The sequence below is a fragment of the Pongo abelii genome, chromosome 1 (genome assembly GCF_028885655.2).
Source record: "Pongo abelii isolate AG06213 chromosome 1, NHGRI_mPonAbe1-v2.0_pri, whole genome shotgun sequence".
NCBI classification, from domain to species: domain Eukaryota; kingdom Metazoa; phylum Chordata; class Mammalia; order Primates; family Hominidae; genus Pongo; species Pongo abelii.
Genome location: NC_071985.2, coordinates 171,322,875 through 171,341,000, shown reverse-complemented (window position 1 = coordinate 171,341,000; position 18,126 = coordinate 171,322,875). Strand labels below are relative to the sequence as shown.

At 40.0% G+C, this 18,126-nt stretch overlaps 1 protein-coding gene and 1 non-coding gene across 8 annotated transcripts in view; both read left to right on the top strand.

The window, feature by feature from the left end:
• PATJ (PATJ crumbs cell polarity complex component) overlaps nt 1-18,126 on the top strand; it is a 436,090-nt gene that overhangs the window by 76,354 nt on the left and 341,610 nt on the right. For all 7 annotated transcript variants that reach the window (XM_054533770.2, XM_054533763.2, XM_054533772.2 and 4 more), the window contains 3 exons: nt 2,058-2,204; nt 5,210-5,286; nt 8,248-8,304. In XM_054533770.2, the coding sequence (XP_054389745.1) occupies nt 2,058-2,204; nt 5,210-5,286; nt 8,248-8,304 (281 nt within the window). The remainder of the gene's footprint in view (nt 1-2,057; nt 2,205-5,209; nt 5,287-8,247; nt 8,305-18,126) is intronic.
• LOC112130921 (U6 spliceosomal RNA) lies at nt 16,067-16,173 on the top strand. The gene has a single exon (XR_002913090.1). It is a non-coding gene; the product is annotated as a U6 spliceosomal RNA (small nuclear RNA).

Below are 18,126 nucleotides of genomic sequence, written 5' to 3'. Positions count from 1 at the left end.
TCCTTCCTCTGGAAGCTTCGTCTCAGAGGGACACCTGGCTGTATGAGGTGTCAGTCGGTCCCTGCAGGGAGGTGTCTCCCAGTTAGGCTACTCGGGGGTCAGGGAACCACTTGAGGAAGCAGTCTGTCCGTTCTCAGATTTCAAACTCTGTGCTGGGAGAACCACTGCTCTCTTCAAAGCTGTCAGACAGGGACGTTTTAAGTCTGCAGAAGTTTCTGCTGCCTTTTGTTCAGCTATGCCCTGCCCCCAGAGGTGGAGTCTGCAGAGGTAGGCAGGCCTCATTGAGCTGCAGTGGGCTCCACCCAGTTAGAGCTTCCAGGCTGCTTTGTTTACCTAGTCAAGCCTCAGCAATGGCAGACGCCCCTCCCCAAGCCTCCCTGTGGCCTCACAGTTCGATCTTGGACTGCTGTACTAGCAGTGAGCAAAGCTCCATGGGCATGTGACCTGCTGAGCCAGGTGTGGGATATAATCTCCTGGTGTACCATTTGCCAGGACTATTGGGAAAGTGCAGTATTAGGGTGGGAGTGTCCCGGTTTTCCAGGTACTGTCTGTTATGGTTTCCCTTGGCTAGGAAAGGGAATTCCCTGACCCCTTGTGCTCCCCAGGTGAGGCGATGCCCTGCCCTGCTTTGGCTCACACTCTTTGGGCTGCACCCACTGTCCAACCAGTCCCAATGAGATGAACCCAGTACCTCAAGTTGGAAATGCAGAAATCACCTGTCTTCTGCGTTGCTCATGCTGGGAGCTATAGACTGGAGCTATTCCTATTTGGCCATCTTGGAATCCTTCCCTATAGTGGTGTTTAATAGCTCTGATAGAGCTCTTGGCTTCAGTTTACCATACCAGCTGAATTTAGGGATACCTACTATCTGTGAATGAGCAATTCTTGATTCTTGTGCCTCAGCCTCCCCAGTGGCTGGGGTTACAGGTGCGCGCCACCACGCCTGGCTAATTTTTGTAGTTTTAGTAGAGATGGGGTTTCACCATGTTTACCAGGCTGGTCTTAAACACCTGACCTCAAGTGATGCACCTGCCTGGGCCTCCCAAAGTGCTGGGATTACAGGTGTGAGCCACCGCGCCCAGCTTTAATTATTTTTTATAAGAATACTTTATAAGTGATGTGTAATTATTTAAAAAACAACCTAGAATCACTCTTATGCAACTTATGGTTGAGAGTGAAAATTTGGGTAACTCCTATGGTTTTTTTTTTAAAAACAGGGTCTCGCTCTGTCACCTAGGCTGGAGTACAGTGGTACGACCATAGCTCACTGCAGCCTCAAACTCCCGGGCTCAGAGAATCCTCCCACCTCAGCCTCCCAAGTAGCTAGGACTACAGGTGCACATCACCATGTGTGGCTAATTTTTAAAGAAGATTTTTTGTTTGAGGGTAGAGATTGGGTCTCACTAAGTTGCCCTGGCTGGTCTCAAACTTCTGGCCTGACGTGATCCTCCCACCTTGGCCTCCCAAAGCACTAGGATTATAACCACGAGCCACTGCTCCTTTCCAGTTCCTCTGTTACTCTACTTAGCTCAATTTAGCAAAGTGAGGACTCTACACCAAGGGGAATTCTCTCTAACTCCCTTCTAAGTAATAAGGTTACCTGTGTAGGCTTGTTTGTCAGCGTCATGATGATGTCATGCCAGAACATAGGAGAGCCCATAGCAATTGGTCCAGCTATTCTGCAGGTCTTGCTTCCTGCCCACCAGAACAGTAAGAGCTTAGGACCTTAGCATTTTTTTCTTTTCCAAGGATATATTGAAAAGCATCTAACCCCTTCTTTGTCATTGACTTTGCCTTCCTTTTCTCTTCCCATTGTTTAGTTCCTTATTCTTTTCAATGCTGTTAATAAGTTCATTTTTTAAGGAATTGATTGGTTATCTATTACACATGGCATTTTGGGTTTAAGGAATCATATATGTAAGTTACCTCAGATTTAATAAGGTTGTGAAATGGGAGACCAGGAGTAAAATCTGCTCACTTAAATATAGTCCTCAACAACTAATAATTCAAGTTAGCATTAACAAAATTTTTAAAATATATATATTTTTTTGTTTTAGGAACTGTTGTAGAACCACCAAAACCACCAGCTCTCTTTCTAACTGGAGCAGTGGAAACTGAAACTAATGTGGATGGTGAAGATGAGGAAATTAAAGAAGGAATGGATACTTTAAAAAATGACAACATACAAGCCCTAGAAAAATTGGGTAGGCACAAAGCATTCACTTTGCGATAACAGACTTCTTCATTTGTTAACCATTTTCTGTCTTTATAGTTAATATAATGTGAGAAGTCTTAGAGGCATTTTGGAGATATAAAATAGGATATTCTTAATATCAACTTTTTTTTGAGACAGTTTCTTTTTTTTTTCTTTTTTTTATTATACTTTAAGTTCTAGGGTACATGTGCACAATGTGCAGGTTTGTTACATATGTATACATGTGCCATGTTGGTGTGCTGCACCCATTAACTCGTCATTTACATTAGGTATTTCTCCTAATGCTTTCCCTCCCCACTCCTCCCACCCCACGACAGGCCCTGAGATGGAGTTTCATTCTTGTTGCCCAGGCTGGAGTGCAGTGGCGTGATCTCAGCTTACTGCAACCTCCACCTCCGGGATTCAAGCGATTCTCCTGCCTCAGCCTCCCGAGTAGCTGGACTTACAGGTGGATGCCACCACACTGGGCTAATTTTTGTATTTTTAGTAGAGATGGGTTTCACCATGTTGGCCAGGCTGGTCTCGAACTCCTGGCTTTAAGTGATCTGCCCGCCTGGGCCTCCCAAAGTGTTGGGATTATAGGCATGAGCCACTGTGCCCAGCCAATATCAACATTTTAACACTGTTACAGTTGGAGACCAAGCTCTTGTTTAATCTTTCTTTACTTATATTAATTTTTTTATTTTATTTTAATTTTTGTAGAGATGGGGTCTCACTATGTTGTCCAGGCTGGTTTCAAACTCCTGACCTCAAGCCATCCTCCCACCTTGGCCCCCCAAAGTGCTGAGATTATAGGTGTGAACCACCTTAGCTTATATATTATCATTGATATGTCTATATCTATAGATTATTGCTGTTTATACACATATAGCATATGTTTCTTTTTCATTATACATGTTTTTTATTATAAAAATTAATAATGTATACATTTCTATAAGTTGCGTCCAATTGCCAAGCTGTTATACCTTTATTCTTTAATTTTTTTGAATTGATTTGCAGCTTTTTCCTTTTACTTTATCTTTTGATACCTTAGCTATTATAGTGGACTCTACTCGCCAAGCTCATTGAGTAACAGTTGCACACAGTTCCCTGCACAAAAGTGCTCTGGAAAGCCTCGCCAGCTAAATGAAACTCCTTGAGTACTTAACACCATCCATGTTCCTGAGAAGTTTTGGCTTTTGGCTTTGTCTTGTCTCAGGTCAGGAAAGACTAGCCTATGATTTGGAAATATACCTTGTTCTTTTTGACTCAAGTAGATTGCAGTTTATCTTTGCAAATCTGAGTTGAGCTCAGATTTTCAGAAAAATGTCAGATGAAAATCAAGTACATTCTGAAATTAGATATAGTTTTAGAAGTATTTTTTCCATAATAAATGTTCATTTTTTTATTATTGCAATGACAAGACAGAGTTTTTCGTATCACCATTACACTCATGCTAGGGATAACAATACTCCTCTATTATAAATGCTACATGACCTTTTAAAAACATTATTTACTATGCTTGGCGTAACTGGGCATGCTTAATAAAATAAATAAAATGATAAAACATTCAATTTTTTTTTACTAATCAAAGTACCTAATTTTATACAATTTGCACTCAACTTTTAATGTTAGTAATAGAAACAATGACATTATTTTACTTCTTGATGCTTAAGACTTTAACTCCAAGACATGCACTACAAGATTTTCGTCATCAATATGACGGTCTTGGCATCTTATATGTTATGTTCCCGTTTTAAATCAAGTCCTACTTGCTAAAACGAAAACAGGTAAAGACAATGAACAGATGGTTCACGAAAGAGGAACACAAAAAGCCAATAACAACACTGACATATCAACCTCATTTGTAAATGAAAGAAACACAAATTTAAAAAATGACATACCATTTTTTAGTTATATTTGCAAAAATTAAAAAGTATACCTACAATTGACCAGGAAGTATTAGTTTTAGAAATATTTTATGTGTGCTTTTTGGATCAACTTCACTACATTTTTTCTTCTTGCATATGTATAATTTTAGCTTTAGAGTAAAACCAAAATCTACTAACTGCTATGAGGTTAGCTCTCTTTTTGCCTTTGGAATAATTGTTTCAGATCATCATGTTATTCATTTTTTGATCATTTTGTGTAGCCTAGGATTTATTGAGCTGCTGAAAGCATATTGCTTTTCTCTAGCACTTAGGCCTTTGTACTGTGGTTTAAAACACATGACTGTGTTTTCATTGTACAACTGAAAGGTAAAAATATAGTCAAAAGAATTGCTGGTGAAATGTCAGCATTATTTTATACATTTATATTAACTGTCATATGACAGCCATGTTTTTAAGCTTAGAATTCAACAAGTAAATTGCCAATTTTGTTCAGTTTTGTTTACCAGATAAGAAATTACTGCCTAGAAGAAATTTATAAGGCAAGATGTTAGACCTCTTAATGTAATTTCTTAAGGAAATGCTAACAGGAATAGGTACAAAGGTGCAGAGCCCAAATGAATTTGATTTTTTGTTTTTAATAGGATCTTTAGTTAGTTATCACCTAAATAAAGATATCTTGATAAGTTTTTACTTTTCTAGTGGGCAGCTGGAATGGAACTACTTTGAAGTGATTAACATTTAAATTAAATCCTTCTATGTCATAATGTATTATAAAGCAAAGCCAGATGCATTTTACTTGTAAACTATAGGATATTTACATATAAACTATATAATTTCAATTTCATGTATAACTCATCATGTCCTCTTTCCTTTAAAATATCCCTTAACAACAAAAGCACCTTCATAATTTGGTCACAGCTGGTCTTTACATTTTACGTTAGTTTTATAAGTCACCTCTGATTTACTTTACCTAGCAGACCTAAGTTAATGCATTTTCCTTTTTATTCGTTTCCCCTTTACTTACTGAAACTGGGCTGTTATTGAAGAATTTAGAAGTTAAGTGTGTTTGGCTCACAGTAGTTTCAACATTCTCTCTCTCTCTCTCTTTTTTTTTAATATCCAGAAAAAGTCCCAGACTCTCCAGAAAATGAGCTGAAATCCAGATGGGAAAACCTATTGGGTCCTGATTATGAAGTAATGGTATGTTAAAATGCTCTAATAAAAAACATTCATGTCTCATTTCACATCAAGTTTCTAACAGTACGATCCAAAGAAATGGGTGAGTCAAAGAATAGCCAGCCTGACTTTATTTTTCCTTCCTGCCTTTCTTCCCTAGTGGATCAGTCAATTGATTTTTTTCCCCCCGTCTTTAGCATTTTAAGCATAAGAATAATTAAGGACTGCACACAAACTTCAGTTAACATTAGGAGACACTCAGTTCATGTTGAAACCATTTAAGTCGACAATAGACAGAAAACTGTTAGGAGAGAGAGGGCTTGCCTTTAAATTTATAACCTGTATCAGCTGCTTAAAATTGCTGGCATTTTTATGATTGCTTTTATGATCTGTTTGTTTTATTGTACACTGAAAGGACTGTGGATATTAGTCCTATGTTTCACAAAGAATCTTACAGTTTTATGTGAAAAATGAAAGAATGATTATCAAATGTATTTGGAAGAACAGGAAGTAATTTAGGTTAGGTATAAGTTTATAGTGCCAGTGGTCCATTAGACTTCCTTTCACCTGCTATTAGATTCATTGAGTAAGGGATTGATTACATTTCCCCATATGAATCCACATGAAGGCAGAAGGTTGTGCTTCGACAAGTCTCTACAGTGTTCACTAAATGCATTAGTAATAAAATATTCTTTTAAATTTCTACTCTCATTCACATTTTCTTACATGTGTTTATAATTAGTACTTGTTGGCTGGTTGGAGATTTTTAAAATCTTTTTGGTTTAGATTAGCTAGCCACCATCTGTTGTCACAAAATTTTCAGTGTCATTAAGATGAGTCAAGGCCGGGCGCGGTGGCTCACGCCTGTATTTCCAGCACTTTGGGAGGCCAAGGCGGGCAGATCACAAGGTCAGGAGATCAAGACCATCCTGGCTAACATGGTGAAACCCCGTCTCTACTAAAAATACAAAAAATTAGCCAGGCATGGTGGCAGGCGCCTGTAATCCCGGCTACTCGGGAGACTGAGGCAGGAGAATGGCGTGAACCTGGGAGGCGGAGCTTGCGGTGAGCCGAGATCGCGCCAGTGCACTCCAGCCTGGGTGACAGAGCGAGACTCCGCCTCAAAAAAAAAAAAAAAAAAAAAAAAAGATGAGTCAATGCAATTCACACTTTCTCTTGGTAACTTTATGCCTGTGTGTCAGTTCTCATGAGCTGCTGTTTCTTTGCTTCATAGATTTCAAATATGGTTATTAGGCTATCACCTAGCAAATGGCCTTTCCTACTTATCTTAGTGGTTTGGTATTCAAATAAATTTGCTGTACCAGTATTTACAAATGGCCAGTTTTATGATGGGCTCTTTTTTTTGTTAAAAACATTTTTTAGGCCGGGTGAAGTAGCTCACACCTGTAATCCCAGCACTTTGGGAGGCCAAGAAGGGTGGATCACTTGAGGTCGGGAGTTTGAGACCAGCCTGGCCAACATGGTGAAACCTTGTATCTACTAAAAATACAAAAATTAGCTGGGTGTGATAGTGGGCACCTGTAATCCCAGCTACTCAGGAGGCTGAGGCAGGAGAATTGCTTAACCCGGGAAGCGGAGGTTGTGGTGAGCTGAGATCGTGCCACTGCACTGCAGCTGGGCAAAAGAGGGAGACTCCACCACAAAAACAAAACAAAACAAAAAACAAAAAAACATGTTTTTGAGAGAAGGGTTTTTCTCTGTTGCCCAGGCTGGAATGCAGTGGTACAATCATAGTTCACTGCAGCTTCAACTTTCTGGGCTCAAGTGATCTCCCACCTCAGCCTCCTGACTGGCTGGAACTACAAGCATGAGCCACCATGCTCGCTTAATTTTTCAAATTTTTTTAGAGATGGTGTCTCGCTGTGTTGCCCAGTCTGGTCTCGAACTCCTGGGCTCAAGTGATCCACCCTGCTTGACCTCCCAGAGTTCTGGGATTACAGACATGAGCCACTGCCAGCCTTCTGTTAAAATTTTATTCTCCTTATAATTAAACTTTTAAATTTCATTTATTTATTACATGGTGAGGTCATAACAGACAAATTATAAATAGGAGACAGAATTTGAAAATTGGAAATTGGAAATTTAAAGTGACAGCTGTCCATTAAAAGTTGTAGCATCTTGTACCGAGGAATGGTTGGCGGAAAGAAGCTAGGCATGATGGAGAATGAATGAATGCATGTACTCCAATATTTCTTATTTTGTTAAAAAACTTTCTTACGGGATCTGCTTATCTGAAATGCAGTACTTTCAGAGGCTGTAGTTGGGTCATTAACTTATCCCTTCCCGCCAGATGCATCATATTTTATTAACAAGTTACAGATGCAAATCATCAGTAACATACTTTTGCTTGCAAGGAATTCACTTCTGTGGATGTCCACCATTGAAGCTTAGAACAATAGTTTTAGGCCAGGATTAAAAGCTTTAAGTATTCCATGAGCTTTCCACCAGGGACCAGGTCTTTCTGTTTATGTCTTTGCCAGCTATTTCTCCTGGGGAAATGGTTTGAGCTTGTTGTGGAAAGTCAGATGCTTTAGTTTTTCCAAACACATCTGACTTTACTGACCTTGCAAATTTTGTTTTGAGGCTTGAATTTGAAAGTAAAAATGGCCATATTTTTTATTTTGTCAAAAGAGTAAAATTTTTATGCATTCAGGATAATGGAGGATTATATTAAAATTTTAGGGATCATGGATTTTTAAAAATAGTATATATATTTGCCCATCACCTTCTGTTCAATTTATGCAATTTAGGAAAAAAGATTGTTGTGGAGAACAACAACAAAAAAATCAAATATACTCTGAAATTTCACATTGTGTGTTATAGATTTCAAAAATATAAGAAAGGTATTAGAATGTAGGTCAAATAGAGTTATCAATATATAGGTTTTACAGATATTTTCAGAAAATTTAGGAAGAAATACAGTTATGCTTTTACAAATACTGGAAATTTTTTTTGTAAATTTAGGTTGCTACTTTGGACACACAGATTGCAGATGATGCTGAGTTACAGAAATATTCAAAGGTAAGCATTTTTTATAACAAAGTTAACAGTTTTTTTTTTTTTTTTAAGAGATAGGGTCTCACTATGTTGTCCAGGTTGGTCTCAAACTCATAGGCTCAAGTGATCCTCCCGTGTTTCCCTCCCAAAGTGTTAGGATTACAGGTGGAGCCACTGAACTCGGCCCATTTTTTATCGTTTGAAGAACTTTCTTTAAATTCTTGCTGAAGAAACTAAATTAGTGCTGTGACCTAAAGTTTCCAGAATTTAGTCTTGCATGTTTCCTGGAAATGTGACTGGTCTCACTGTTATGAAAGATGATGCCTGGGAAGAACACGGGATCCCTATGTCATGTCCAGAAGCCAAAACCCAGGTTTGACCCCTTTGCCCACCTTAGAGGTAGTATGCAGAGTAACATTGTGCAGTGTGTGTTAGCTTTTTAGATATTATAAGAAGTCCTTTAATAAATGTTTCCTAAAAATCAAGACCCAGGAATACAGGCTTTAAAAAAGGCTTCAGGTTCAGATGTTCAAGGAAAGAAAAGTGGTTTATCTTCTGAGTGTAGGCAGTGGTTGTTCTTGAACTTAAAACGTTTTTGGTAAGCTTTATTTCTATTGCAAGGTGCCAGAAGACAACTTCTACACTTTTTTTTCCAACATTTTTTAGTGTCCTGTTACTAAACATTCCCATTCTGGATAAGCAGAGGTCAGGGCAATTGAAACTTAGAGAAGCCTTGTAGGCGGCCTCCTCAACAATTGATAAGAAAGGAAAGATGTTCTTGCCTGAGTGGTTTCAGAAGTCATACTGTAATTCTGCATGGGATATAAGTGCTGAGTCTACCTTAAACTCTTCTGTCACGTGCAGTTTTAAGAATGTATTTTCTTTTTCTTTTTTTTTTTTTTTGAGACAGAGTTTCGTCCTTGTTGCCCAGGCTGGAGTGCAATGGTGCAGTCTTGGCTCACCGCAACCTCTGCCTCCCGGATTCAAGTGATTCTCCTGCCTCAGCCTCTCTAGTAGCTAGGATTACAGGCATGCACCACCATGCCCGGCTAATTTTGTATTTTTAGTAGAGACGAGGTTTCTCCCTGTTGGTCACGCTGGTCTCCAACTCCCGACCTCAGGTAATCCACCCGCCTTGGCCTCCCAAAGTGCTGGGATTACAGGCATGAGTCACAGCGCCCGGCTAAAAATGTATTTTCTGCATCCCATGAAGGTTTCATAAGAAGTTGAAAAGTCTTTAGATAGTGCTACCATTTTCTTGGTTGAATATTTGTAATCAATATTTATCGTCCATGATTTTATGCTATGTGTGCCATAATTTTATAGGTTTGAATTTTCTTTTCTTTCTTTTTTTTTTTTTTTTTGCAATGGAGTCTTGCTCTGTCGCCCAGGCTGGAGTGCAGTGGCATGATCTCAGATCATTGCAACCTCCGCCTCCTGGGTTCAAATGATTCTCCTGCCTCAGCCTCCCGAGTAGCTGGGACTTACAGACATGTGTCACCACCCCCGGCTAATTGTTTTCTTTTTTAAGTAGAGATAGGGTTTCACCATGTTGGTCAGGCTGGTCTGGAACTCCTGACCTCAGGTGATCCACCTGCCTTGGCCTCCCAGAGTGCTGGGATTACAGGCATGAGTCACCATGCCTGGCCAGGTTTGAATTTTCAAGGCTAACACTTGAGACTCTTTCTTCCCTTCCCAGTTTACCTGCATCTTGAGTCACTTCATCGTTGTGACTGTGTCGGCCAACTGACCAAGCTTTCCTCAGATGTACAAAATCTGAGGAAAATATGGCTCGTCTTGTAGTTTAATTTTAAATTATTTACAAAGTCAGATTAGAGTAGTGACTAAATATTAATGCCATCTCAATATATTGAGAGGGATTTAATTCAAAATGAGAGTAAGAAATACAAATACAAAGCTGGGCGTGGTGGCTCAGGCCTGTAATCCCAGCACTTTGGGAGGCCGAGGCAGGCAGATCACAAGGTCCAAAGTTCGAGACCAGCCTGGCCAACATAGTGAAACCCTGTCTCTACTAGAAATACAAAAATTAGCCGGGCATGGTGGCGTGCACCTGTAGCCCCAGCTACTTGGTAGGCTGAGGGAGGAGAATCGCTTGAACCCAGGAGGCAGAGGTTGTGGTGAGTTGAGATCATGCCACTGCACTCCAGCCTGGGCAAAAGAGCGAGACTCCATCTCAAAAAAAAAAAAAAAATAGTGAAACCCTGTCTCTACTAAAAATACAAAAAAATTAGCCAGGCGTGGTGGTGGGCGCCTGTAATCCTAGCTAGTTGGGAGGCTGAGGCAGGAGAATCACTTGAACCCGGGAGGCGGATGTTGCAGTGAGCCGAGATCGCGCCATTGCACTCCAGCCTGGGCAACAAGAGGGAAACTCCGTCTCAAATACAAACACCTCATCAAGCTTCATTTGTTATTAATTACTGCATTATAGTGTACTGATTACATGGATTCTAGAACCAAACTGCCTGAGTTCAAATTCTGGCTTATGCAGAATTTCATAGCTGTGTAATCTTAGAAAATGATCTGAAGTCCGTGTCTCAGTTTTTTGTACGTAAAAAGGAAATATTAATACTTGCCTCATAGATTTATATAGGAATTAACTCTATTATGCTTAATATTGTACCTGCCTCTTAAATTTATATAGATATTAACTATAATATGCCTAGAATAGTTGCAAGCACATAGTAGGCTCTTGTTTTTTGAGACGGAGTTTCGTTCTTATTGCCTAGGCTGGAGTGCAGTGGTGCAATCTTGGCTCGCTGCAACCTCCGCCTCCCGGGTTCAAGTGATTCTCCTGCCTCAGCCTCCCACGTAGCTGGGATATAGGTGCCCACCACCACGCCTGGCTAATTTTTTCTATTTTTAGTAGAGATGGAGTTTCACCATGTTGGCCAAGCTGGTCTCAAACTCCTGCCCTCAGGTGAAGCCTTGGCCTCCTAAAGTGCTGGGATTACAGGTGTGAACCACTGTGCCCGGCCAGGCTCTTATTATTATTTTTATTATTATCATATAAATCGGTGTTGCATGAAATTGCTCTTTAATTTACACTAAACTCTTAGACATTTTCTGTTTAACTGTTTTCCAGTTTACTAAATTTCCTGTGCCTAATCGGCTGCTAAAGCCCGTCTATTAAGTGCTTAATTTTAGTTATTTATCTAGTATGGAATTTTCATTTTATTTCTTTTTAGATTATAATTCTCTGGCTAAATTCCCAATGTAAAAAAAAATCTAGGCTGGACGCGGTGGCTCATGCCTGTAATCCCAGCACTTTGGGATGCCGAGGCAGGTGGATCACGAGGTCGGGAGATCGAGACCATCCTGGCTAACACAGTGAAACCCCGTCTCTACTAAAAATACAAAAAATTAGCCGGTCGTGGTGGCGGGCGCCTGTAGTCCCAGCTATTCGGGAGGCTGAGGCAAGAGAATGGCATGAACCCGGGAGGCAGAGCTTGCAGTGAGCTGAGATCACACCACTGCACTCCAGCCTGGGTGACAGAGTGAGACTCACTCAAAAAAAAAAACAAAAAAAAAAAACTGTATTTTTCATCTATTTCTGTATTTGCCATCTTTTCCTCTATTTCTTCAACATGTTAGCCATAGCTTATAAAGACTTTTAGTAATTCCAATATCTGGACCAACTTTGGATCTGTTTCTGTCATTTGATGTTTAGTCTTTTTGTTTGGGTATATCTCTTGTTATGCCAAAATTTGATAAAATATCTGACAACTATAAAAGGCTTCAGATGATATCAGTTATCTCTGTCCAGAGAGGTCTTACCCTGCCTGCTAATGTGGTGATAGAGGGAGGGGAGGGAATAGAGAGAGAGAGAGAGAGAGAGAATGTGAGTGAGTGAGAGAGAGAGAGAGTGTGTGTGTGTGTGTATGTGTGTGTGTGTGTGGTGGTATTGGTGGGTGCTCGTCTTAGAGACGGGGCAGAGGTACAGTTCTGGTAAGAGTCAGACCACCTCTGACTTGCTTCACTTTTAAGACACAGTCTTGGCCAGGCCCAGTGGCTCACACCTGTAATCCTAGCATTTTGGGAGGCCGAGGCAGGAAGATCACCTGAGGTCAGGAGTTCAAGACCAGCCTGGGCAACATGATAAAACCTCGTTTCTCCTAAAAATACAAAAATTAGCTAGGCGTGGTGGTGGGTGCCTGTAATCCCGTCTACTCGAGAGGCTGAGGCAGGAGAATCGCTTGAACCTGGGAGGCGGAGGCCTCAGTGAGCCAAGATTGTGCCACTGTACTCCAGCCTGGGCAATACAGTGAGATTCTGTCTTAAAAAAAAAAAAAAACACAGCCTCCCCGGGTAATCCACAAAAGACCCTGGGGTGTTTACCAGTCCTCTTATCCTGGTGGAACCTGAACTCTAATCTTCTCTCCTTAGTAGAGTGGACTGCTGAAATACTTGCTTTGCTTTTCCAAGGTTTCCTGATTAGCTTTTTAACCTCCTCTGTCATATTGCTTTAGAACTCAGGATATGTCCTTTCAGGGAAGTCCTGCCCTGATCAGGCTCCATTCATCACGTGGTTCAGCTTTACTTGTCTGTCCTCCCACATTCAAAGCCTAAGACCCTGAATCATCATGTTTTATAATAAGTAAAAGACAGCAAAGAAAAAAGGCACAAAGCACACCTTGTGTACATTTTTAGAGTGTGATTCTCTTTCTCTAGGCAGAAGATGTTCTTTCTCACTCTCACTCCTTAGTTCTCTGCCTCCACTCTTACTGTGTTGTCTTTCCTGATCAACCTCTATGGAATGTACATATATTTATACACACACACACACACACATATACATATTTGTACTCAGTAACTCTGGTATAAATGGGCAGAAGGGCTTTGAGTTGAACACACTTTCAGAACCACTTTATAAAAACTCACTAGTACATTTGGCTGTTCATTCATTCATCAAATATGTATTATAGGTACTCTGTGCTAGGTCTGCTACCGGGTGCTTGGGTTCCAGAAGAGAACAAAGCAGGAAGAAAAATTCCTGTCCTATAGAACTTATATTTTAATGGGAGGAGGCCAAAAATAAGTAAGTTTTACCGTATAGGTGATAAGTGCCATGGAGAATATTAAGGCAGGGAACATAGAAAATTCAGGAGTGGGGGTTTTTTTGCAAGTTTAGATAGGTTGGTCAGGAAAGGCTTAAGAAAGTAACATTTGATGAAATGCTTTTGGAGGTAACAACTGGCCTAATTTTTTCTCTAAATAATATGAACAATAATAATTGTGTTGTAGAAGACTAAAGAGAAATAATATTTCATATATACCTTAATTAATATAGCTTAGTGTCACGATATAAGAAATGGCCAATAAATGGTAGTTTTGTTTCCCGGTTATATGCCTCTAGCACTTTTAGACTCAACTTCCAAAGGCCTTTTTCTTTTAATATGCTTTTAAAAACATTTAATTAATTGAAATTTTGTTGTGGCAAAAGTTGCTTTTCTTGTTTCCCTGTTTTCTTCACTGGAAGAAAAAGAGTCACCCAAAGTTACATTATTCTCTTCTTTTTTTTTTTTTTTTGAGATACAGTCTCGCTCTGTTGCCCAGGTTGGAGTGCAATGGCACCATCTCGGCTCACTGCAACCTCCGCTTCCCGGGTTCAAGCAATTTTTCAGCCTCAGCCTCCCGAGTAGCTGGGGTTACAGGCACCTGCTATCACACCCAGCTAATTTTTGTATTTTTGTAGAGATGGGATTTCACCGTGTTGGCCAGGCTGGTCTTGAACTCCTGACCTCAGGTGATCCGCCCACCTTGGCCTCCCAAAGCGCTGGGATTACAGGTGTGAGCCACTGTGCCCGGCCACATTATTCTCTTTACATATTTAGTTGTTAGCTACATATTTATATATTTGCAGTCAGTATTACCTGCCTTTTGTTTTGTGTGTGTGTGTGTGTGTGTGTGTGCGTGCCCGTGTATGTGGGATAGAAGGGGTGTGTAGTTTTTCCATGTAACATTCATATATTTTTACATTTTTCTACATTAATTTCTTACTTATTAAATGTCCATAGAATTTTTCTTCATTTTGATCAGCTGTGATTTTTAAAAATCCTCTAATAATTGGAAATTTGCGTCCTAATTCAGTAGCTACTAATTTCTCCCTACAATATGTAAGGGAGATTTTAACTAACCAGTCAAAACCGATTTTACAGACAGGAGGATAGTAAAGGTTGCCTAGGTTGAATGACTTGACCGAAATTATACAACTGGATCGTAGCAGAGGCAGGTTGTAGCTTAGAATGCATTCATCCATTCCTCAACTATTTACTGAGCTCCTACTCTATGCCAGACACTGTGCTACCATCTGTGGGAAGCAAAATGGAAAGGGTCCTCACTCTCATAGAGCTTAGATTCTGCGATTGTGTAGGGGCATGGTAATAGACAAGTAAAAAATAACTTGATAAGATAGTTGTAGATTTTAAGAAGTGCTGCAAATGAATAAACAGTAAATTGAGCATAACTGGGGTAGGGGACACTTTAGAGGGAGCCGGGGAAAGCCTTTCTGAGCCCAGGCTTGAAGGATAAGAATGTGGAAAAGAGAAGCAGCAAGTACAGTGGCTCTGCTGTGGGAAAGGGCTTGCGTGTTGGGGGAATAGAAGTTGTTTCTTTCGAAGTGTCTGGGTCAAACTAAGTGAAGAGCAGAATATTGTTAAATGATGCTGGAGAGGAAGACTAGGTGTTAAAGGGCCCCTTGGGAGCCACGGTGATATGTATGGACTTTATCCTCAGTCACAGGTAACACCAGTGGGAGGTTTTGAGCAGGGTTTTGTCTATGATCTGAGGTCCAGGCTGGAGGTTTTTCCTCTGTCTCATCAGCTTTCTGATTAGACCAATTATGTTTCTATGGGTCTAGCTGCTTTTAGATGGTTGCCATCCCATGGCCACCACTCTTGAAGGGATGATTCCAGAAGCATCTACATGACTGGGCGGGGTGGTTTATGCATATAATCCCAGCACTTTGGGAGGCTGAGGCGGAAGATCTCAAGGCCAGGAGTTTGAGACCAACTTGGTCAACAGAGGGAGACCCTGTCTCCATATTTTTTAAAAAAGAAGCATCTTCATATATTATGGGCTAATGTTAATAGATGAGATTTTCTTCTGAGGTGGGTGGAGTTGTGGAGAAAGAGGAAGGTGAAAGCTATTTACAGTGACTTAAGCATTAGCTGCACTGCTTCTAGGAAGCTGTTAATCATGACACAAGAACAGTTTTCCCGCATCTAGGGAGACTTGCACTTTTAGGGATGGCTTTCTTGGCAAGTGTTTACTTTTAAGATAATCACAGCTCTATGAGGGAGAAGCATTAAGCTCATTCTAGTGACCTTTCTGCTGGCCATCAATTGTAATATGAAGTGAGCATCAGTAATATCGCTTGTGTGGGAAACAAAAACACCAGGACCTGCTCTCTGGTTTTGACAAAACACATGACAAATTTAACTTTATTTCTCTCTTGAGTTATATTTCCTGACCCAGAGAACATTATGGTTTCTCCCCAACCACTTTATAATGAACAAATATAATTTTTAAGGCAAGTGGGATGTACTGGGCTTTCCAAGAGTTATAGTGGATGTTACTTTTCAGTTACCAGGGCTGGTTCTTTGCTTTAAATATATTTTCTCCTATATTTCTAATAGTAACCTTATTGGTCAGCAAGCATTTTCCCCTTCCCATTTTTAATATGGGAAACTTGACTGTCAGGCAGGTAAAGTAAATTGCCCAAGATCATATGCAGCTAGTAAGGGGGTGGAATTAGGAAACAAATCATGTGCTTGCTTAGGCAGCACATATACTAAAATTGGAATGATACAGAGAAGATTAGCATGGCCCCTGTGCAAGGATGACGCACAAATTCGTGAAGTGTTCCAGAACTATTAAAAAATGAATTTATAAAAAATTTTCAAAAAAGGAAACAAATCAAGGGTTATCTGGCTTCTAAGCTTACATCATTCTTTTTTCTTCTTTTAAATTTTAAATAGATAATATGTGGGCAAGACATACAATTTAAAAGGTATAGAAATATATACTACAAAAGGTGATTTTTTTCTCCCACCCCAGTCCTCTCATCCACAGAAGCAATGCTGTTATCAGTTCTCAAGGATATAATTTTATACTTTGCTGCTCTCTTTTTAAGTGGAGAACGTAAGACACAGAATCAAATAACTATAGTAGCAGTGGTTACCTAGTAGTGCAGGTGGCATATCAGAAACATCAGAGGAGCTTTTTCAAAATACACATGCCCTATTTTGTTCCTCCTTGCTGATACTCTGATTCTGTAGGTTTGGAGTAAGGTTCCTAAAGGGAATTTTGATTCCTTTCTTGCCTCACTCTGTAGAGAATTATTATTCAGATATTGCTAAAATGCCTAATGTGTGTTCTAGAAGGATATTACTTCCTCAAGACAGATGGAGGCTTATTGGTAGGATGGCATTTGAACTATATTCTGAAGAATAGATTTGGAGTACAAATGAGTACAATGGGTATTTCAGGTGAAGGTACTACCGTGAACATATGTAGGGAGAGAAAGCCAAATGCAAAGTGTTAGTTCAAGTATCAAAAATTCAGATATATCACATAGGCCAGGCAGGAAACATAAATTATATATAAAATGCTAAATAGCAACTGATGTTTGACCTTAATATTAGGTGACGGAAGAGAACTTCCAGTTTACTACTGTACAACAGAGTACCTGTTACTCATTTTTTGAACACTCTGAATTAAAATTTTGGAGGGGACCGGGAACGGTGGCTCACACCTGTAATCCTAGCACTTTGGGAGGCCGAGGTGGGTGGATCACCTAAGGTCAGGGGTTCGAGACCAGCCTGACCAACATGATGAAACCCCATCTCTACTAAAAATACAAAAATTAGCCAGGCATGGTGGTGTGCACCTGTAATCCTAGCTGCTGGGGAGGTTAAGGCAGAATCACTTGAAGTTGAGAGGCAGTGGTTGCGGTGAGCCGAGATTGCACCATTGCACTCCAGCCTGGGCAACAAGAGCGAAACTCTGTCTCAAAAAAAATAGAATAAAATAAAATAAAATAAAATTTTGGAAGGGTGAGAAAAACAAAACATAAATGAAGCTCTAATGGATAGATTGTTTTGTATAACCTCTGATGGGGCACACCTAAGTTCGGAGGCCATCATGCTTGTGGTTTTCCATTACTTTAAAACTTGCAGCCTCATTCTTGAAAAGTTTGTTTTTTATTTATGATAAATTTAGTAACTCCCTAATCTTTAAACATAAATGGCTATTTAATGCTTTGTGTATGAGAGTTACAAGAACCAATCATGGGTTCTTTCTGTTCTATTTTCTGTCAAGTTCAACATTTTTGGAAAATCCTTTCCCAACCCACTGACACCTTTTTGAAGCATTCCTTTCCAGAAGTTTCTTCTCCCCCTGAAGCAATATCATTTATATTCCCACTTAAGCATTTTGATATCCTGTTTTAGTATCCTAAAAGTAAAGCTTTGAGCAAAATGAATGGGCTGTAGTTTGTTTCATAATAAGTCTCGCCACTTGTGGGCAGAAGGCCTCAAGCCTTCTTGATCTCATTTGATCTTCATTTTTGCACTAACAGTAAAGCACACAATGGCCATGCTTCCCTTGAATGCATTTCCTTGTATCCTTTACTTATATCAGGATCATGAAAATCCTGTTGCTCATTAACTTTGTCAGTTTAAATAGAACCCCTCACAAAGCACGTTGAATATGCATCAAAAAGCATGACATGCAGTGTGTGTGAAGGCACCAATCATCTGTTTCACTCACTCTGTCATTTCAGCACTTTCTGCTAAGAACTCTGCATACTGAAAGGGGTGGACAACT